This window comes from Lissotriton vulgaris, chromosome 5, assembly GCF_964263255.1.
Source record: "Lissotriton vulgaris chromosome 5, aLisVul1.2, whole genome shotgun sequence".
NCBI classification, from domain to species: domain Eukaryota; kingdom Metazoa; phylum Chordata; class Amphibia; order Caudata; family Salamandridae; genus Lissotriton; species Lissotriton vulgaris.
In genome coordinates, this window is record NC_141693.1 from 838,078,314 (window position 1) to 838,099,509 (window position 21,196).

The following is a 21,196-nucleotide window of genomic DNA, read 5'->3' on the forward strand; positions in this document are numbered from 1 at the left end:
ATATTTGCGTGGCGGCCTCTGGCAGGGATTTGGCGGCCTCCGGCTCTGTTCCACTTCCAAACACCCTGACCCCCCCCCCCCCCCCCCCACCCTCTTCACTGGCCTCCGCACGGACGCCCTCTTCCAGGGCCCCCTACCTACGCTCCCTGCCCAGGGCCGCCATGAGCCTAGAGTTGCCACTGGTACTGCTTCCAATGTTACTTAGGTTTCCGCACTCCTTATCTACATGTGCGAACAAACGGAACCACACTCCTGGGTTGGGCTTTGCAAACAAATTTACTTTCCGCACTACAAGCATTGCGGAACTTCCAACCTGTTGCATCTTCACTGCTCAGTGCACAATTCCAGCTCTGCTGGTGTTGCTTGTTGCTAGCAGCAGTTTTCTGTTGCCTGGTCCGTATCTCGATTGTCAAATCCAATCTTTCTGTCTCATGTCATTTTTGAGAAAACTGCAATCTTGATTGGCCCTCCTGCTGACAGTCTCTCGATAGGAGGCCCAGGATTTCGAGCATGAATACTCCCTCGTATCTAGTCGCAGGAGTAAGAGAGCGGCTGTGAGAGCTTGTCCCCGAAGCCAACCCCTCCGGCTTTTTGCTTATATGTGTAAAAATACTTTAAGCAAGCTGGTATCATGTGCCTCTACCTCGAAGGCTAATAAATGCCACGTGTTCTGTTCCGGTCATTGATTCTGAGAAGGGGCAGCTGTTCCCAATCACAGAAGCACTGCCTTCCAAGTTTTCTGTATGTTTTCCATGAAGGGGAGGGTGAGTTTGGGGCCCACTGGTAACCAATAGGAACTTCGGATTTGATAGGCGCTTCAGCCTGTGGGGGTCATTCCTGTTTACCCTTTTCCTTGCCTAATCTAGGCACACCAACCCTCTTACATGGCGTTTGCTTGTATCTTTGCTTAGTAACTTCCAGTGCATCCAAATATGCGTCCCTTGCATGTTTGAGTCATTCACCATTCTTGTTTCCTCCACTTGTACAGAGACTGTTTCATGCATTCTGTACCCATAATGTAAAAAAATATTATCTAATGTTATCCCTAGTAAGCTCCCTTCTACCACGTCAGGTCTCTTTCCCCAATCGCTAGTTTTAGTTTATTGTATTTTTTTGTTTGTTCCGGCATTATGCATGTCCCTTTTAGGAGTTTGAATGTCCTTTCATACCTTCGTATCTTTCCGCTGGATATATGTAAATACTATGTGACTCCTTTCCTTAAGGGGACTGCATCTTTAAGTATTTATCATTCTTCTCCGCGGTCTTTGGGCTGCTCCATTCTATTTTTATCCTTCTTTATTCTATTATTCTCCTGAAGATGTCACCCTCCATACCCCAAATGTCACACTATACTCGAATTCAAGCCTCAGAGGTGATATGTGAGCTGGTATCTCCCAGTCCCCCTATTTGGGTGTTTATGCTTTTCCATTTAACCACTAGTTAATCCATTGCTCCCCAATATGTTGTCACATTCTCTTTCCAAATTGACGTCACCCAGTTTAATAACTGCTTCATTTTTAAGCTGTGTGATCACTTTAGATACCTCTCCTTCCATCTGTGGCTACTCCTCACAATGGGTTTGACGTAAATGCACGGTGAACCACTTTTCACTTGGCTGCTTCAGATTTAGCTCGCTGCCTCCAAGTATAATATTTTAGCTTATCTAAATATCATATACCTTTTGGCTTTTAGCCCTAAAGTATCAATCCATTTACAGATTTTGTATCGTCTGCAACAAAGCAAGCTTCCATCTCTGCTCCTCCGCAATGTGTTTTTGTAAGGTCATTGAGCACACATCCAAGTGCGATCGTGTGGCCCCACTTATCTTTCTTTCTCAAGGACAATGTTGAAGGGCCTCATATAGTTACACCCTGGAGCTGATGAGGAAAGATATTCCGTCCAACTCATTTCTCTTTACTTTCATCTCCGTGACTAGGTGGTAGACCACACCTTTTTAAAACACAAGAATAGTCTGGAGCAGTACAATGTGTTCACCTCCACGGAAGGAAAATTATGTTCTCTAGTAGAAAGTAATATCCCTAAATCAACTTCCTAAGTGAGCGTCATGCTCTTCATTTTCTGCTATAGTCACGAAATATGGTTATGCACTGTGGACCTAAATGTGAACTCGTAGGAAGTAGGCAGTGTTTCTGTCCCTTTAATCACATTTACGATTCAGTGCTTATCCATTTAACGCCATTTCCTTCTAAAAAAACAATGGACAAATTAATGAACAAGGACTCATTTCTCAGTTGGATAGTTGATTTCTCAAAGAGCGCCCTTCATAGGTGGGCAGATAGTGGTACATACTCAACAACTTGACTACTTAAATTGAACAAACGGGTCACATATTTCTCATTGTATAGTCTTTTGATGACCTCCGCATCCCCTATTGGGGCTTAAGTTCTCTCTATTTCTTATTTGGAATGCTGTAATGTCCTTCCCTTGCTATCTTCAGGATACCCTGTGTTTATCCTACGGTGAATTGGCCACTCATATGAGTCTTCATGATGTTTCCATGTTGCTTTTAGTTTTAATGAACATCAGAGCTGAAGGATTTAGCCAAAGTATGTTCATTTTCTGAGTAATAGTGGCTACCACCCTGTTTGTATGCTGCAGAAAACGGTGGTGATCATGGACATCCAAGCCTGCATTTACACCCTTCCTGTCCTTCGACCAAAAGCCTATGTACCTGGTGGGTGTGGGAGTGCTTACATCCCTTTCAGTTTAGCCTGTGTTGGTTCCCCTCCCCACACCCTGACTGATACTTGCAGACTTCTGATTCTGGACTAGTCAAAACAGGTCTGGATGTGAACTCTGGGCTTAGAAATCTGCAAAATCTCTCCGGCAATAGAACAGGATACCCTACTAGGTTTGGAAATGCTACAGACCTTTGATATGTGTAGACCCATTGATTGGTTGTGCATCACACTTTAACCACCAGGGTAATCGTTTTCATCCGACACAGAGCAGACACGTCAGTCTAGGGAAGAAGGTACCAAACCAGGGTTAGAATCTCTGCTGAATTTCTACTCTACCATTTGACTCAGCCCAGGTCCTGTAACTCGTAGGGTACATTTTCTGTGGACTTGACAAGAAAGCTATTTATAGACTGTGGGATACAGATGAGGCTGACTGGAAGGAATGGTGAGGATAACTCAATGGCCAGGCATGCCTCAATTTCACTATAGCAAGCTGCCCAAGAGGAAGTAAAAAGAACACATGAGTGATAAAGCTGCTGCATGACCAGTCAATGTGAAGACACGACAGTGCTGTGCCTTGCCCATCCTTTGGCTACTACATGCATATACCCCCTTTTCATCAGTCCCAGGGATGCTAGGAGGAATTCTGGCTTAACATTTGTGGAGTCAGATCTGGTTCCTCCGCTGGAGCAGAACGCTCCGATTCAGAAATCTTTTCAATCATTTTAAAGTTCAGGAAATATTACCAGGTGAAGTCACAGCCACTATCTGATCCTTAAAAAACAGTTTTGTGTCGCAAGTTATTGCAGAGGATGCCTCAGGACTTGTGCTTGTCCTGTTTTCAGATCCTTGTGGCCGTGGCGGAGGCAACAGAGAAACCCTTTGGGGTTCAACTGTGGCAGCTGGTTGACCTTTATTTCAGTCAATCCATTGAAAAGAATGGCAACATTTTGGGCCCTTGTGTCCTTGAACTCCATTTGTTTGTGGTTTGTGTCCCTAACCAGATACCATTGCCCAGACACTGGGTCACCAAGATATGACTACCTGGAGGAATGGAATTCCAGAAACCTTGCTAGGTGGGATTCTAGTTGTTTGAGTGGTGAATATTTTGGGTAACCTTCTATTTTTAGCAGTGATGCCTTTGATTCTATTCCCATTGTTGCCAGAGATGAGCCAAAGGACCAGAGTTAAAATCCAAATGTTGTATTCCATTAGACTCCCTTTTCCCAGAGTTTAGCTTCCATTAATTACTAGTGACTCAAACTGAAACTTCAAAGATTCCCGGCGTCGACCAGGCCTAGCAATGTAGGATAACATTTGCCACCTCGTCATTGATGACCAAAATCTTCAGCTTAGCACAAATGACCTATAATAAGGTTTGAGGTTGTATCGCTTAAGTATTTTACGCAACAGTTCTGCATGAGTAGGAATGTAAGTTTATTCAATGTATGCAATGCACCTAGAATATTTTCACTTTTCTCCACAATAACATACGTTTCTGCAGCATGAACCTATTCTTAATTCATGTGCTGTGTATTATTCTGTAGGCGTTCACAAAAAATGGGCTTAAAAAATGGAGCTCAAACAGTTAAACAGAGATGTGGTCAAATTTCTTAACTCCGGTGACCATTCTAGCTGCTGCGTTGTGAGTTGTTCTGAGGCGAGCTAAGTGGGATTTCGCTGTCCCAGTGAGGGTTTGCGTTCCCTTAGTCGAGTCTGGACAGCACTAGCGATTGAGTCGCTTGTTTGAGGACTCTGTGAGAAATAAATGGATTTATTTTGTTGAGTAGTTTCATGTTGAGGAAGACCTTTTTTGCGGAATTCTTGATGTGTTTTCCCATGTCGAGTCTTGGGTCTAGGGTGATTCCCTGCGATTTTACAAAGTTAGCCAGGGTGAGATTTCCGTTGAGAGCATCAATAGCTTTTAGCCATTCTAATATTTGGGGGTTCTCTTCTTTATTGGAAATAAGGAGGATTTCCGTTTTGTCTTGGTTGAGTTTTAGATGATTTATTGTTGGCCAGTGTTGGACTTCTCTTAGAATGTCGTTGAGTCTCTGGATGTCAGCAATCGAGGAGGTTTCGAGATAGATCTGAGTGTTGTCTGCATAAAGGTTGAGGGGGATGTTGACTGTTTTGAGTATGTTGGTGAGGGGTTCCTTGTAGATGTTGAAGAGTTGTAGTGAAAGTACGGATCCTTGCGACACCCCTGCTGACGAGGTGTATGTCAGGCGTGACGTTTTTAATTTTTATTCTTTGGGTGCGGTTGTGGAGGAAAGAGGAGAACCACTGTAGAACATCCTCCTCCACACCTACCCTTTCTTGAAGGACCTTAATAAGTCGATTATGGTCAACCGTGTCAAAGGCTGCCAATAAATCAAGGAAAATGAGTAAGCAGCATTGGTCCATATTGAGTGATTTGTGAATATCGTTAGGACATTGAGGATTGTGGTCTCAGTGCTGTAGCCTTTTCTGAAACCTGATTGGTGGGGGTCTAGAAGGTTGATGTTGTCAAAGTGTTGAGTTAGTTGTAATAGGATGGATAAAATGAGAAGTACATACTTGGAATATTATAATATTGTAGGGTGATGTAATGAATTAGTCCTGATGAAGTTTCACTAAAGATTTTTCAGGAACGAACACAGGGTTGTCGAAGGAATTTATGTGATTGTATGAACTTTCATTGTAGAGCAAGGAAGGTGACATTGGAATTGTGAAAGACTTTTATTGATTTGCTGTGGGGTGTATATGGACAGATGTTTTCCAAAGCCCCATCAGATGACTAAATAATGCACAGCATGTGAATTTTGAATAGTTTCAAGCTGCAAAACTGTTAGTACAGGTAAGTAACGTTTTTCGTTTTCAAGTACTTCTCAAACTGCAACTCAGTTCAACCACCCCGATAATCACTAATGTAAGGTTTCTATATTGAAGAACCCATCTCTCTTTCCGGCAATGCTTCATTTTCACTGATTCTTATTTAAGATACAGTTTCTTGAAGAGATTCGCTGCTATATCACTTAGGAAAATATAAAAATGCTCTTGAATTTTGGTAGCCAGCTCTAAAATTGGAAATTTTCATTAAATTGTAGATGAGCAGCAGCATTATTTGTCACTTAACATGAGATTCGCAGCAGTCCACTGCTTGGTTTGTGGTCTGCATGTTTTGTTGGGCATCCCCATCATGGTCGGTTCATCTGGTGCAGCTCACAGAGTTCTCTTCTCTAGTCTTTTCTTCTCTTCTTGCCCATTTAGGAACTATTAAAGATGGGTGTTGATGGCCGTGGACTAGGATATCTAAGTACCTGCATAGATTCAGGTGGTCTGTATGCCTTCAGACCATTACATTTCTACAGCATAACATGGCCTTTAGATAAAACACAGTTTCTGTTAGATCTGTAATTATGTTAGTAATTGTTGCTCTATTTCAGGAAGACTGGTACACGATTCAGGTTTAATCGGTTCAATTGTAAGGAACTGAACAAATGCAGACCAGGCAGTAAACTAGGGCATTTTAAGGGTACAGGATTGAGTTCTGACCCAGTCATAAACCTACCTGAAGTGAGCACATTGCTGGAGAAGAATGTATTCCAGAGGCGAGTTCTTTCCCTAGGATGAAATGGGGTTTAATTTTATAAACTAGCTTTAAATTAACAGGAATTAATCTAGGCTTAATGCGCGTAGATTATACGGAACTAAACCTATTTTTATGTAATGAAACTGGTTGACCCAGTCTTCAAAGTAAAGCTTTTGTTGTTGGATTTATCGGGTATCCAGGTAGTGTATTTGTATTTCAGTTGTAAAAGCTAACTTTTAGTATGCAGTGTGCGCTATGCACAATTATCACTTACTATTTCCCTGATTTCTTAGCTGTAAGAATGCAGCTAATTATCACTGTGCCTAGAGTTGGGCCTTGACCCTCTTCGGTGCCCTTTAGATGATGTTATCCTTCGCCTGCTCGTATCGTAACGGTATCTCATGGCAGCATCTGATTGGTTCTTCCTATTTTGTAAATTATACCACAGAAAGCCACTTTCAAGGTCACCTCTACTTGATGCTGCAATGGAGTGACCAATGCTTGAAATGGAAAAATAGAAGTGCAGGTACTCTACCAGAGTACCCGCTTGTGTCTGGGAATTGCCAGAACTCTCCATTTAAAAATATTACACTTCTCTTGAGAAGTGCTGGTACTCTCCTTCTCAAAATAAATAAGTGCTGGTACTCCGTACCAGACAGTACCAACCCCTCTAAAGCACTGGGAGTGACCACTGGATCCTAGCCCCGCTTTATCTACAGTTGCTCTCAGAATATTTAAGCTTATAGTGACCTTTGACGTGTTGGTTTCTCATTCATTATACACCGGTGCAGATGTGTTAGTGTTGGAATGCTGGTCCCTTACAGTATTCAGCTGCACGGGCAAAGGAATAGACCGGGCGTGTTTGGAAAACGGACCACAACCCCTTGGTGCTGATCACATCTGCCTCGGCTGGCTGTGCTGCCTCTTCCTGGCCTGCAGGTACCCGCCTCACCCATTCCTGTACAGCTTGCCAAGGTGTGACTCACCCCAGAGCTGTGGCTTCCTAACAATAGCAGCAGCAGCTGTGACCTTGGAGTATTATATGCACAAACACGAGCTGCACGAAATATTGAGGCGAGAGGTCAACACCTCCTTTTCCTTGTAATTGAAGATATAAAGAATTGTGCTCCCAGTTCTCCCTATTCCTGCATTTGTCAAGGAAACACAAAGCAGTCCTCGGTTCTTTCTTTGGTCTCTTCGAGTTTCAACCCCCTCATGTTGTGGTAGGGAAAAGTGCCAGCTGTTTGACCTTAAAATATCCTCAGAAAATAAGGGGACTCCTTAGAGATGCGTCTTACCTCCTCGGAAATGGCTCCCCTTTTCCTGGGGAGTGTAAATTTGCATTAGGTTTAACAATTATTGTAATACTTTCAGTGCAATGAAAAGTGTTTGCTTTTTGTTTGTTTCCAATGACTGTACCAACTTTCTTTTCCTGAGCTTTAAGGTATTGCATTTATTGTAAATGGCCAAATGCACTATTTGGTGATTCCACCAAAGCATGTATGCATTGGTTAAGTAAAGGGACAAGTTTGCGCTTTCACGGCAACATTAAAATAGCTTTCTTTCAAACTGCTTCCTCCAAAACTTATTGAAAACAATATGTGACCATTGGCAGTAATTACCTTTTAACCCCTTCGAAATTCGTTTTTTCGTGTACTTATTTGTTTATATTTCACTTAGAAGCCACAGAAGGCACTGCTATTAAGTGATGAGAGCGAGTTGGCACTTAGATGGCACGTTTAGAGTCTGGAAGGTAGGGAGGATGTTAAAGAGCGAGAATACTTATGTACTACAGCTATTGGCCACATTACGAATATGGCACAGCAGTGTTCCCGAAGCGATACCCATTCGCTACACCTTAGTGCTTTAATGTTCCTGGACCGAAGATTACTGTTCTAAAAACACCCAGCCCTTATTTAATCAGCTGTGGTTCCACACTGGATGAAACCTCCGTTGGAGAAGAGGGACAGGAGCAACAGGGGGGGCCTGGGGGGGGGGGGGGGGTCACCATCCCAGACCCCACCTGTCCCCGCCAGCACCTCGGGATTACCAGACAGTACTACCACATCTAGGTCACTAACTCCCCTCGCCTCTCCCTCCCCCCAAAAGCCCCTCTACTCCCCTGTTCTGGAGTACCCCCCTGATAGTAATCATCTGTTTAGAGCAGGTGGTAAATGTCAGCAGGCTTGTCACTGAAATCAAGGAAACCAGGAAAAGATCTGGTAATTCCATGTGCACATGGTTATTCCTCATTCCACTGGCAAAAATTCATAATCTCCAGATTTGTGTGTAGGGATATTGCCTGGAATCATAGATTCTGAATTCCGAAATCCAATGCTTATATCCACCAAACTTATCATGAGGGCCATAGTCAAATGTTGCATCCAATTGGAGTTGGAGAAATGCCGGGAACTGCAAGGAACCCCTGAGTTTGCAGCCACTGCATACTCTCTGTAAATAATTGTTTCTTCCAGTGAAGCGCAGTGAATGTTTGTGTGTCTGCACTTCAAGGGCTATGAAAAAGCAGTGGAATTTAAGGGATAATACTTCTGCAATGGATGGCTAGGACTCTTGGTTGCTGAGCTATGGAAATGCTTCTTTGTACCCTAGAGACTATGATGGGCACAATTTCCTATACCTTAACACTCTGGTGTAGTCTTCTATGAAGTTGCACTACTGGTCATATGGAGCTTTTATTGTCAACTGAAAGTGTATGACCGGAGTTAGCATCAGCACAAGATTTCCATTACAGTGAAAGCAATTTGGCTCCACAAAACGTTACAGAGAGGATGTGCGAACATGATGGTTTTAGTAAACATTTTGGTCAAATTTACAGATGATTAAAGCATCAAGACAGTTCATCAAATAAGCATATATATATTCCATCATGCAATCTAAATGTGTATACTATAAAGAACAAGATGCAAAATATATTGATGTATAAAGTACAAAACATAAAATAGATTGGTTACATAAAGAAACTTCCAGAAGCTAACTAACTAATTGAAAGGGGTAATTCTAAGAGGAAGGTGTCAGCATCTGTTGAAACAAATTGCAGGATAAGGGGAATTAAGTTATGTTATGTTATGTTATGTGCGATCTCTTCTATAGCGCACGGCTACCCCATAGGGTGTCCCGGCGCAGGTGTTCAAGGATGAAGCTCAACACCAGGGGTAAGGAGAAATCAGTTCTGGCTTTAATTGATCAAATAACTAAGATTTCTGATGACAAAAAACTAATCTTTGAGTGGAAGTGCAAAGAGTTAACAATTGGGTTGCGAAGTGCTTACTTTTAATTTTAACTGCATTTACACACCCCTTTGTTCCCCTAAAGAGGTGTTGATGGGACCGTTATATAAAAACAATTAATTGCATTACATACGCTCTAGTATTACAAAAATCTCCATTTTGGAAGCACCATTTTATAGTAAAACTACTTGCATGTTTTGCAGCATTCTATTGTACACTGTGTGTAATGCAAGTATAAAATAATGACATCCATATTCATAGTGATTCTGTCTCAGGCTGGGACCTTATTGCAGTAAAAATACACATCACTATTATCCACTGCACCAATCCAGATTTAATTCTGTGGCTCTCTGGTTACACACAGACCTCTTGAGTGCATTTACTAATATAAGTTTCATAATGTACTTAAGTGCATTTCCCACTGATTAAAAACCTTTTTATTTATTTTTCATTTATGCTGCCCATTATTTTATATGTAGATAGCTAATGGTGAAAGACCTACAGAATGTTTTGGTGCTTATTTATGAGAGGCTTACATCACCAAAGCATCACTTTTTCTGATGCTCCAGTGGCACAAGCGTCTCAATCATACCTATGCGGTGACGCAAAGTCACCCTGCATGGCTTTGCATGGCCTCATAGATATTGAGTAAGACATAGCAGAGCAAGCCACTGCGTTGCCTTATTCTGCGTCAAGGAGGTGTCCCATGGACTTTCCGTGGAGTTCCCACGCAAAAACCATGGATTTTGATGCTACCCCATATTTACAATTTCACGTAATCCTGGGGCAGCTCCAAAAACAGACGCCTCCCCAGTGGAAACGTAACGTGGAGAAATGTTTTCTTTTCTCTGCGTTTTTCCTCTTTTCATGTGCGCTGCGTTCTGCAGCTCGCGTAGAAAGAGGAAAACCTCTCTGGATTGTTTTTGTGAAGAAAGGTGCCCCTTCCTGTACTGAAACAACCCTGCCTATGTTGGTGCAAGGCAGCAATTTCTGCGCCAATGCAAGGGAAAAAGATGAGAATGCACCGTGTTTCATAAATATGGTGCATTCCTGCCCTTTCACATTGGCATAGGGCAGCGCCGCAAGACTTGCAGCACTGCCCTACGCTGATTCCTAATAAACGAGGCCCTTCGTTTTTTAGCTCCACATTTAACTACACCCCCATACTCACTGACCTTAGGTTTTCTAAACACTGTTTAATATTATTTCCTCACCATAAAAATGATTTGTTGTGGTAATTGGGGTTTTTTTTATGGTTGTCTAGGGTGAGGAGTACCAGGTTCTAGAAATTTCTGTCAGAAGGGGGTCCTTGGGTCTAAAAAATGTTTTTAAAAAGGGGGTCTCGGTATCAAAAAGTTTAAAGACCTCTGCTCTATAGTCCTATATCAGACTGAACAATAAACAATAGTAAATGAGCTGTGGGATAAAAGATCCAGTCAGGTAGCCACGTCCCTTCAAATGCTTTGCTTAACATGTGTCCAACCCTTATCAGTTGGTCTTCAGTGTGCTACGGCAAGGATGTCATGGGTCCTAATGCAATCAAGGAGATGGCCCAACCTCTGAGTAGTAAAACCTAGCCATTATTGGTCTGGAGAGGAAAGCTTACACCCCTGGGCCCTGATGCTAGTGTCCTGTTCGTAGCTCCACCCCTGCCTTTAGCTGCACTGGAGGCATTATTGTTTTTTGCCTTGAACTATGTTGAGCTTGTTGGACATGCTGATGAGAAACCACGATGTAGTTGGCGAAACTGATTTACGCGGCTGCAACAGTGATCCTGCCAGGTCAGCTGAAAACAAGTATATATTAACATTCTGTAAACACAATCTGCCGTTAGAAGAGGCAAGTACAAATGTAAATAAAAACCTTGCAGCAGCGAGTGATTTAACCCCTTTGCTGCGGCACGCGATTTTACCGCTGTGCGGTAAACAAAAGAACAGGGCGGGGCCGTGACGAACCCCAGCCGTCATCAGCACACGCCACCGCGGGGCGTGACGGCTGGGGTTCGTCACCAGCATGGGAGGGGTTAACACCAACATTTCAACCCTCTCTGCAGTCATTGCGACAAACACTGTCACCTGTCTGCCTCCTATGAGTTCCAGACATGAAAGAGGGGGTGTGTGTGTGTTTGTGTGTGGGAGGTGACGTGGATGGGTGAGTGTGTGTAGGTGTCCAGGCGCATCATCAATGCCACTGAGGGAGGAGCAGACACACTGGGTGAGTGATTTGGGTGGGTGAATTGATAACGTGGGCCTTGACACCAGGGCTCCCCCTTTCGGCCGGATGATTCCTAGAATCTTATGACACTCACTGTCATTTAGGAGGTGTCATGGTGGAGGGCACACACTCACATAGGCTCATTCAAAGTGCTTTTCAAACTTAACGGGGGTAAGCACACACCTATCGGGGGTAAGCACATTTGAATTAGAAACCCACATGAAGTCCAGGTACTCTATTTATTCGAAAACAATGTTGGCTGGAAATTATGGAGCGCGAGAAAACGCATTGAGCATGTTGGCTCAAAGTAAATGGCAAATGTAAACATTGGGACTGTTTGCTTTTCCGCTGTGTACTCATTTCCGTTCCCAAGGTTGTTTCTGGGGGCAGGCTGCCTGGGCGCTGACGTCAGGGCACAATGATAGCACTGACAGCATTGCCAGGGGACAGATCTCATGTTCATTGAAGGATGCCTTTAAGGGAAATGTTCGTGGTCCTCTTTGGCCACCTTTGCAACAGCTGGCGGAAAACGTCATTATATTCAACCGTTTACCGGCGACAAAAAAGGCTGCAACCACAGTCCACCTCTTTACTGTAAATGTAAATATTGAGTGACCTGTGTTTTTTTCCAACACTGCCTCTAGGATTCCTCGAATATATAATTGGGGCATATTTCTACATTTCATTTCTCTTCCCTCAACTACAGTCGCTCTTTGTCTTCCTTCTAATTTCACAAAGTTGCTGCTGCTTTTATGATAAAGTTGACTCACTTCACAATGTATGTAGTTCTTCGCGTTGCCATGTAGCTACATACTGCCGCTCACTGCGCATGGAGTGTATTTGGGACCACACTCGAATAGCATCATTGACCAACGTGTACTGGTCATGGACTTTTCCTACTATTGTTCACCAATGATGTCATTACAAAGAAACCAGAAAATACAATACCTTTACAGAGAAACCATTACTTAAAAAATTCGAAAACAAAAAAATAAAATAAATGTAAGTTATAACAGTTAACATTTTGGTAACTTTGTTGAAATATTTATTTTCAAACACATCCTTAAATATACGCATGAAAGGGTGACATTTGTATAAATTATATATATAGTTAGAAAAGTGGCATATCATTTTTTAGGCTTCAATTTAGAGTTGGGTTTATGGCTAGGCAAAGTGTTAGGATTAGGAAAGCTTAGGATAGGGTGGATGAAACAAAGTACCAGTTTAAAGGATTTTGTTGGCTCGGGTCCCTTTTTTCGACAGTTTGCAAGATACATTTGTGGTTTTTCTGAACTTGCTTCTCTGTAAAGGTATTTATTTGCAGCAACTTTTCTCCATAGTGGTTTCCATATTTGTAAAGCTTTTCTTGTAATGAAATAATTCCAGTGGCAATGCGGATTGCACGTAATTTGCTAGATATGAATTGTGTGAGACAAAAGTTGCGCAAGCCTTCTATTCTGAATTACAACGGCACTCATTAACATTCACCTCAATGTCGGGATGTAATTGAACATTGCATGAAATGTGGCTGTCACAACACGCGTGCATGCCTTCGACACATCTGATTTTCCTTCTGATCCCCTTGCATGCAGGATTTAAAACAAATAGGAACTGCACATAACCGAAGCGCTATGCCGTTCAATGCTGCCACTGCTTCCAGCTCATCCCCCAAAGTGATAACTGCACAGTACAACAATCCGGCAGGACTTTACTCCTCCGAGAACATCCAGACCTTCAACAGTGCCATGGAGTCCAAGACGGCAGCCGTTGCGCAGGAGCCAAGCAAAGCGTAAGTACAGACTGCGTCTTCATGCCCACGAGCAATGGAACTGGATGTAGATGGCCTGTTCTTTTAGCGACTCAGTCATGAGGGTTGAGTAGCTCTATAAGTCAACGAAATATGAAATGTCATTGTACTCAACTATCTTAATGTCTAACTTTTCCTTGTCTGGTTTTGTTTGCCTTCCCACTAACTTATTTATTGGTGCTAATTCTACAGAAGAAAGTAAAATTAACAATTTGTCTTTTTGTTCACCAGAGACCAGTCCAATTTCAACGTGCTTTCAGCATGACATACCAGCCTTTAAAATCACCACCAGGTGTAAACAGGTGCCTATACATCACTTATAGCTCTTTGTAGATTTATGTTTAACTGGCTTCTCAAGTAAAGCTTTAATGCGTAGCACAATACAGGGAATACAATTCTAAGTGCATTTAAACATTTATATATTTTTTAACATTCCAGTTCATTTCCGACCGATGGCGACATTTTAACCATATCAGTATGAGAGGCATGCAAGGGAAGGCAGAAATGTACATGCTATGTTTTCAGCCAGAAAACCGAGCTTCAACCTGATCCCCTGAACATCGGCAACTTTTTAACCTCTTAGGTGCTGCGCCTATTCCAACGGCCGACGGCACCACTACCTCAGAAGTGCTGCCGTCGGCCGTTGGACATTCGAACCTTACCTGCGCAATGGAACGTTCAGCACTGGAGCTGGACGTTCCATAGCTGCCAAGAGGTTAATACATATGCACATGCGAACGGTTGGGGCTGATATCCCCTCTACCTCTAAAAGCAAATGTTTTCAAACCTCTGCTTTTTTACCAACCCCTGACCTTGAATAGGGAATCCCAGCCCCAGGCTGTCTGTTAACATATAAATGCACTCCAGAGCCGAGAAATGGGGCAGGTTCCCATTTTCTCTTTATTTATGGAATAGTAAATTGATGCGCTCTCTGGATTGGCATCAGGATCTTTCCATGTAGGAGAGTAATTTAATTTAAACAATGTGGTCTATTGGTTATATGACAGCACTTGAAACAGTAAATAAAATAGAGAAGAGTACAAGCTAATGTCAAGCGATCTTAAGTTTATGTAACTAAAAAAAGTCATGAACGAGTGGAGACTCCCTTAACCCCTTCGATGCTCATGACGAGCTCAGCTCGTCATGAGGTACACCTCTCATACGCTCATGACGAGCTCAGCTCGTCATGATTGCATTGTTTTCTGAGTTCTTCAGCACAGCAGGGGAATTGCTGCAGCAATGATGGTGTTAAATACAGATGCTACATCCATTTCTCATTGCTTCCAATTTTGAATTTTGGCAGAGAAGGGAACTTAGTAACAATGAGTTGCATTGATTTACCAGGTTCCTACAATTCTGTGAAGTCGATAAGTTGGGATTGAAGCTGTTGGCTCCTGGCTTAATAGTCAACGTTTTGACTCCCTCGCTTTGTGGGGAGTGCAGCATCGATGTTCTGTTTCTGTGGCCATTGGAGAGCTTTCCCTGTCATTAAAGGAGTAGTCTTACCTTTCAAGTTGTCGTATAGTGGTTTTCAGTCCTGCTTGTCAGGGCTTTGAAGCTTAGTCAGGGTTTTTGTTTAAATTGACGGTACAACAACGCACCATTAGCTGAAAGTGTCTTTCCTATTGGTTCCCTGTCATAAGAATTATGGACAGGAAACTCTAAATGGAAGAGAGTTTAGTTAAGAATTGAGTTCTAAGTTGCCTTCTGCATCCCTGGTGTCTTGGTAACTTCGAACAAAGAAACGGATGACTGCTGTCTAGCAACTGAATGGGGATTTTCTAGATCTAATACTGTAGGCTTATGTGAGTGTAGGATACTGGAGGACACGTGCAGGGAGATTATGCTTCTAGTCCTCTTATCCATGTCTAAGCCCTCAAATGCTGAGGGCCTAAACAGGATTCTTGGTGTGACTAGATGTTTTACAACAGAGCAGCTGGCAACTTGTTTCTGGGCCATCAAGCCATCGACTTCAAGGATAAATGCTCAAATGACTCAATTCATAAAATAATCTAGAAGTTATCAGTTACTATTAAAACTAGAACCAGTGTTGTAATTAGTATTTTTTTCAGGGAAAAGTCATGGATATATACCAACATTTATGGTTGTATGAGAAACAGTTAGACATTTACTCCAAACAGTGTTTAACCAGAAAATAAATATCTCAGTTTTAGTATCTTGCAGTCAGATTTGTGGGTCATCATCAAATAGTGGGTCATCCTCCGAGAGTCTGGTCCAATAATTGACTTGGTGTGTAAAGATGCCTCTGTTACGAGTCTCCCGGCAGGGTGACGTGGGCAAAATCTGAACATTCTTTTGGGGTTGTACCTTGCTGTGGAATTTGTGGTGTAGGTATACAGACTCTAGCTCTGTCTGCCGCACTAGTCAAGTCAAGTCATAAAATTTATATAGCGCACTACATACCCAGAGGGTTTCAAGGCGCTTAGGAAGGGGAGGAGGATTATTTGTCAAATATCCACGTTTTAAGCTGCTTTCTGAACGCTAGGTGATTCTGGGTGAGGCGAAGGTAAGCGGGGAGTGAGTTCCATGTTTTGGCAGCCAGGTAAGAGAAGGATCTGCCTCCCATGGTGGTCTTGTTGATGCGAGGTACAGTGGCGAAGGCTTGGCTGGAAGAGCGTAGTTGGCGGGAGGGGGAGTAGAAGGACAGTCGAGAGTTGAGGCAATCTGGTCCGATGTCGTAGAGTGATTTGTGTGCGTGGGTGAGCAGTCGGAAAGTAATCCTCTTATTGACGGGTAGCCAGTGGAGATCTTTAAGGTGACCAGAGATGTGTTCGTTGCGTGGGATGTCTAATATGAGCCTGGCTGAGGCGTTTTGGATTCGTTGTAGTTTCTTCTGGAGTTTAGCGGTGGTACCTGCGTAGAGGGTGTTTCCGTAGTCCAGTAGGCTCGTGACCAGAGCATGGGTGACTGTTTTCCTTGTTTCGGTGGGGATCCAGCGAAATGTTTTTCTGAGCATGCGAAGAATGTTAAAGCAGGAAGAGGATACGGCGCTGACTTGTCTGTTCATTGATAGTGAAGAATCCAGGATGACGCCAAGGTTCCGTGCGTGGTCTGTCGGGATGGGTGCATTTCCGAGGGCTTCCGGCCACCAGGAGTTGTCCCATGCAGAGGGGGATTTACCTAAGATGAGGACTTCTGTTTTGTCTGAATTCAGTTTCAGTCGGCTTTGTTTCATCCATTCGGCGACTTCTTTCATTCCTTCGTGAAGGTTAGTTTTGGCGGTGCTGGGGTCCTTGGTGAGAGATAGGATCAGTTGAGTGTCGTCCGCGTAAGAGATGATGTTGAGGTTGTGTTGGCGGGCGATGGCCGCGAGGGGGCTCATGTATACGTTGAATAGGGTGGGACTGAGTGATTTTATATTGCCAGCACAACATTTTTCCGTTTTTTTGCATAACAAAAGCCTTTTTTTTAATTCAATGTTTGCTTCTATCAATAAGGTATTTTTAAATGTTTGCATTGCATTGGGACTAGAGCAGTAGTCTGGTATGTTATACCACTTGATGCTGGAGAAAGACACTGCAACGTAATATTATGGGTAAAGGTGTTAAAATATCATTATGGACCAGATTCACACAAAAAACGATATTTAATATCGTAAGGTCCTTTTATGTGTCTATTAAATCTCTAAATTTTTAAGATTTCTAAAATGCTTTGAGGAGTACCCCTATGAAGATGCAACTGTTGCAATTTCACGAGTACTTCTGGAAAACGTTTTTGAATTCCTCCTTAAGACTATATGAAGGTATTTTTGTATGTGCAAATATACTTTGTGGAACTAGTAGTGTACGCATGAATATGCTAATAAATCCCCAGATGAGGCACTCCGTGGGTGATCAATCAAGTGATTCAAAAGTTCTAATCCAAGTACTATTTATTCATGCGTACACTACTAGTTCCTATGATTCATTGGTGTTCTGACGGAAACACCACCCACGAGTGCACCCATACTCTTTAAAAATCTCCAAAACTTCACTGAAACCAGCAGTGCACCACCCACTTCCTTTTTCTAGCCAAATATACTTTTTGTACATTTACACATTTGAAAATATATTGTATCAGTTAATTTTTTTTTTAAACTTTTCTTTTCCGTCTAGAATTTTTTTTATTCCATGGACGTATCCCTTCTCCTGAAACCCACACATTTAGCAAGTTTGAGGGTACTCCCTTTTCGTTTTCCATCTTGGAAACTGATTTAGATGTAAACCTTGAGAATTGTGAATCTGTCTTTCCCCCATCTAGCAAGTGTGTTGGCAGTGTGCTTAAATTTGCTAGCGCATTCCCGCTGTGGAACATTAACAAAACACCACTAGAAGATTTACTCACTCTAAAAAATGCGTGTTTGAATACATCTGTTTACTAGTGTAAATGTGAGTATTTGATTTGCAAATCTGGCTTTACACTAAAAAAAGAGGCATTTGTGCACACAAGTTGAATTTATTTGCACAAATGGGTTTGTGAATCGGACTATATATTCTAACCTTTCCTTTCATCCTTAATGCCAAGTCTGATGCATTGATTCCCTGTATTATACTGCGCATTATCAATTGTTTTTGACTAAATTGTCAACATATCCCTACTATGTTAGTATAATCTTGGATGTACGGCTCACGTTTGCAAGTGTATCTCACTTTATTAGAAGTAACGTCTTCATTTTAAAGCTTTTGCACATTTTTAATGTATTCATATTTAATTCCTATTTTTCCTCTATTAATATCGTTTTCTTCTCTCCTATTTCCTTTCAACTCCTATTTCTTTCAACTCTTTAATAATCTAACTCTAATCTCTAAACCTGATACTATAGTCTTTTCTCTCCTACTGGTGTGTTTAAGGCTCCCCTTGCATCAGTCTATAATCCGCTGCAGTCGCGTCCCACCTCGCTTTCTTTGCAAAGGAGGCACAGCACATCCTCTATTCCAAGTCAAGTGAGAGTTGGCCCAGAGGAGTTAAAACAAGCAGCTCAATACTGCCCTAACAGCCCTGTGGAGGTGGACGTGCCAGGACTGAAAGTGTTGCACGCGCAATTTAACTCCCCCTTGCAGATGTACTCACAGGAAAACATTATGGATACTTTGCAGGGACAAATATCTACCATTAACCCAGCCTTGATCAGGTAATAATTCCTCTATGTATGTGGTCCACTCTGCATCAGTGTGAAACACAGTTTTATTGTGTGCCACTGTACATTCCCACCTGCCCTTTGCTTGCACTATTGTGGCACTTCATCATAAAAGATCCAATTGCATACGTCACAATCGAATTGGTAATGCATGACTGCCTGCAGTATTTAATAACCAGTGTAAATATCCATCCTTTTGTTAATGCATGCTGGTTGCATGTTACATAATTTCAACTTACCAATTTTTAAAGATGGCCTATTTAACAAAACTTGCAGGTACTATAGGTCCTTGAGGTAAGTTAGCCATTTCTTTTATCCAGATTTTTCTTGTCACGAGCTGTTGGAAACTGAAGCTATTGCGTAGAGAGGTGGTGCTTTGCTTTTTGAACTTAAAATGTTTTTAATTAGAAGAGATGTATTGCCAGTACCTCCTGTAGGTGACTCAGTTCTGTCAGTTACTCCTCGATTACTGCATAACGGTATCCTCTTGCTCCGCTTTGATTGGTATGGAGCTGAATCTGCCTCACATGGGCGACTTTTCTAGCTTCACCCATCTCCCTTAAGCAGTGGCTGGGATGTCCAAAGCACAAGGACTGTGTAAGAGAACACTGGAACGACAACAGCCCCATGAAGAATTGTCAACAGTGGGATCAATAGGAGACGCCAGAGAAAGGAGTGCAAGGAATGAGAAATATACAAAAGTCCAATTCATGAGATAAACAATGAATAGAGAGAGGCCACGTATAATAAGATAAAGGACAAGTGATGAGAAAAGGGAACCGGACGGACCACAATGATAAAGGAGATAATACCAGTGAACACAAGGAATCATGGACACCACACCGAATGTGAGCATGCGCAGTAAATGACCCAAGGGAGAATAGGAGCAAGCACAAGGAAAGAAGGAGAAAGAGCAGAAAACATACATGGCACTCTGCAAGGAATAATGGGGCACAAGGGATGAAAGACACCACAGCAAATTAGGGATAAGCGAGTGGAATGAGCATGGTGCGGAGCAGTCCGCTAATTCCAAGGAAAGCTGCAATTTATGAAGCTAAGCCCACACCCACACAGAGTACCACCACAAACTGCAAGAATGTAAATGAAGATCACAAAAGTGAGTGCATCTTGAATCTTTTCATGATCTGCCAATTATGTTTTCATCCTTGTGGTTTAATCATTAAGTAACCCACAATCGATTGTCTTCATCTATAGGAATCGATTCATCCATGCCCTTGACAGTGAGAGAAGATGAATATTCTTCATCACTAGATGGCTTCTTCACTCCTAATCAATTGAATGTCAGGCATGGGTACCCTTTCTTCAAAATAAAAAATAAGCTGATCAATGTTGCTGCACTTTTGTAAGTTAACTGCTACAACAAATCATATAAAATGGCCGTATTCCTTCACTGGTCTTCCGATGCACCCACCCCCGGCATTTGCAGCTTGATCACTCAAACCCTGTTCCATGCAGGGCCCCTAACCAACGCTGTTGATGCTTGTTTTCTGGTAGGTGATGCGTTCATCATCTGTTCCTTCTAAAGAGCATCACCTCCTTCTGACCTGGTTACAAAGCATTATCCTGGGAACATAGCCTAATTGTTTCTCATCTGGTACCTTCTCCAGTACTGAGAACTTCCTCACAGCACTCTCTTTCCCTATCCCAAAGTAACACAAGGCAACTAGGGGATAGGGTAAAAGGAAAGAGCATTTGCCAGAGCTTCTTGGTTTCAAGAACTCAGCAACATATAGTACACTTTTTGTTACCAGAGACATCTACAGAAGAACAAATCCCAGCTTCGTTAGTGCTGGAGTCCTCTGAATTCATCCCACAATATAGATACGTCTCAGGGAGAGGAGAAAGACCCTTGGGTTTCTTTTCTAGCCTTTGCCCGGAAATACGACTTTTGAATCCATGTTTGCAGATCTTGGATCTATTTATCAGTCGGAAATGTTCATTTTAGTCTTGAAATATAAAAGGAAATGCCTGATGTGTTCTGAGAGAAAAATTGAAAATCTCTGTAATAGCGATGAAACCTTTTACTGGATCAACACTTTCCTCTTCCTCGTTGGTTGCTAAGTTTTACCAGTGATAGCCTACATTGCCTCTTCCAACCCTCCCAGTAACCACCATCTATTGGGGATATACAGCGCAGGCGTTTATTAAGTTGTACCTGACAAAGGCTTCTGTGAGGTCCCAGACCTCTGCAGCTCTGAGTGCACTGAATGTGGCCGAGTAGTTGGACAGGTGTAGGGACTCTTTTTCAGCCATGTTACTGTTCATGCTCCAATGAATGCTACTTTATGTTTTTGTAGTTATTGCACAGTCACAACAGTGTTTTCATTTGAAGTAAAGGCATGTAATACTGTAGAAACTAAAAATCGTTTATCTTTAAGGTTACCTGCACTAGCTCCCCCATCATGCAGTGTTTCAGTCAATGATGTCAGTTCAGTTGTCATCAGTAATGTTATCAATGATGTCACAGAAGATTTTGTGAGTGTTGTAATATGT

General features: G+C 42.4%; 1 protein-coding gene across 4 annotated transcripts in view; it reads left to right on the forward strand.

Moving 5' to 3' along the window:
• Positions 1-21,196, forward strand: part of PDLIM1 (PDZ and LIM domain 1) — a 366,558-nt gene that overhangs the window by 244,048 nt on the left and 101,314 nt on the right. For 2 of the 4 annotated variants that reach the window (XM_086922376.1, XM_086922377.1), the window contains exons 4-5: positions 13,777-13,847; positions 18,368-18,676. In XM_086922376.1, the coding sequence (XP_086778502.1) occupies positions 13,777-13,847; positions 18,368-18,676 (380 nt within the window). Of the gene's footprint in view, positions 1-13,330; positions 13,528-13,776; positions 13,848-18,367; positions 18,677-21,196 lie in introns of all 4 variants that reach the window. The other 2 variants (XM_086922379.1, XM_086922378.1) reach the window with 1 other exon arrangement.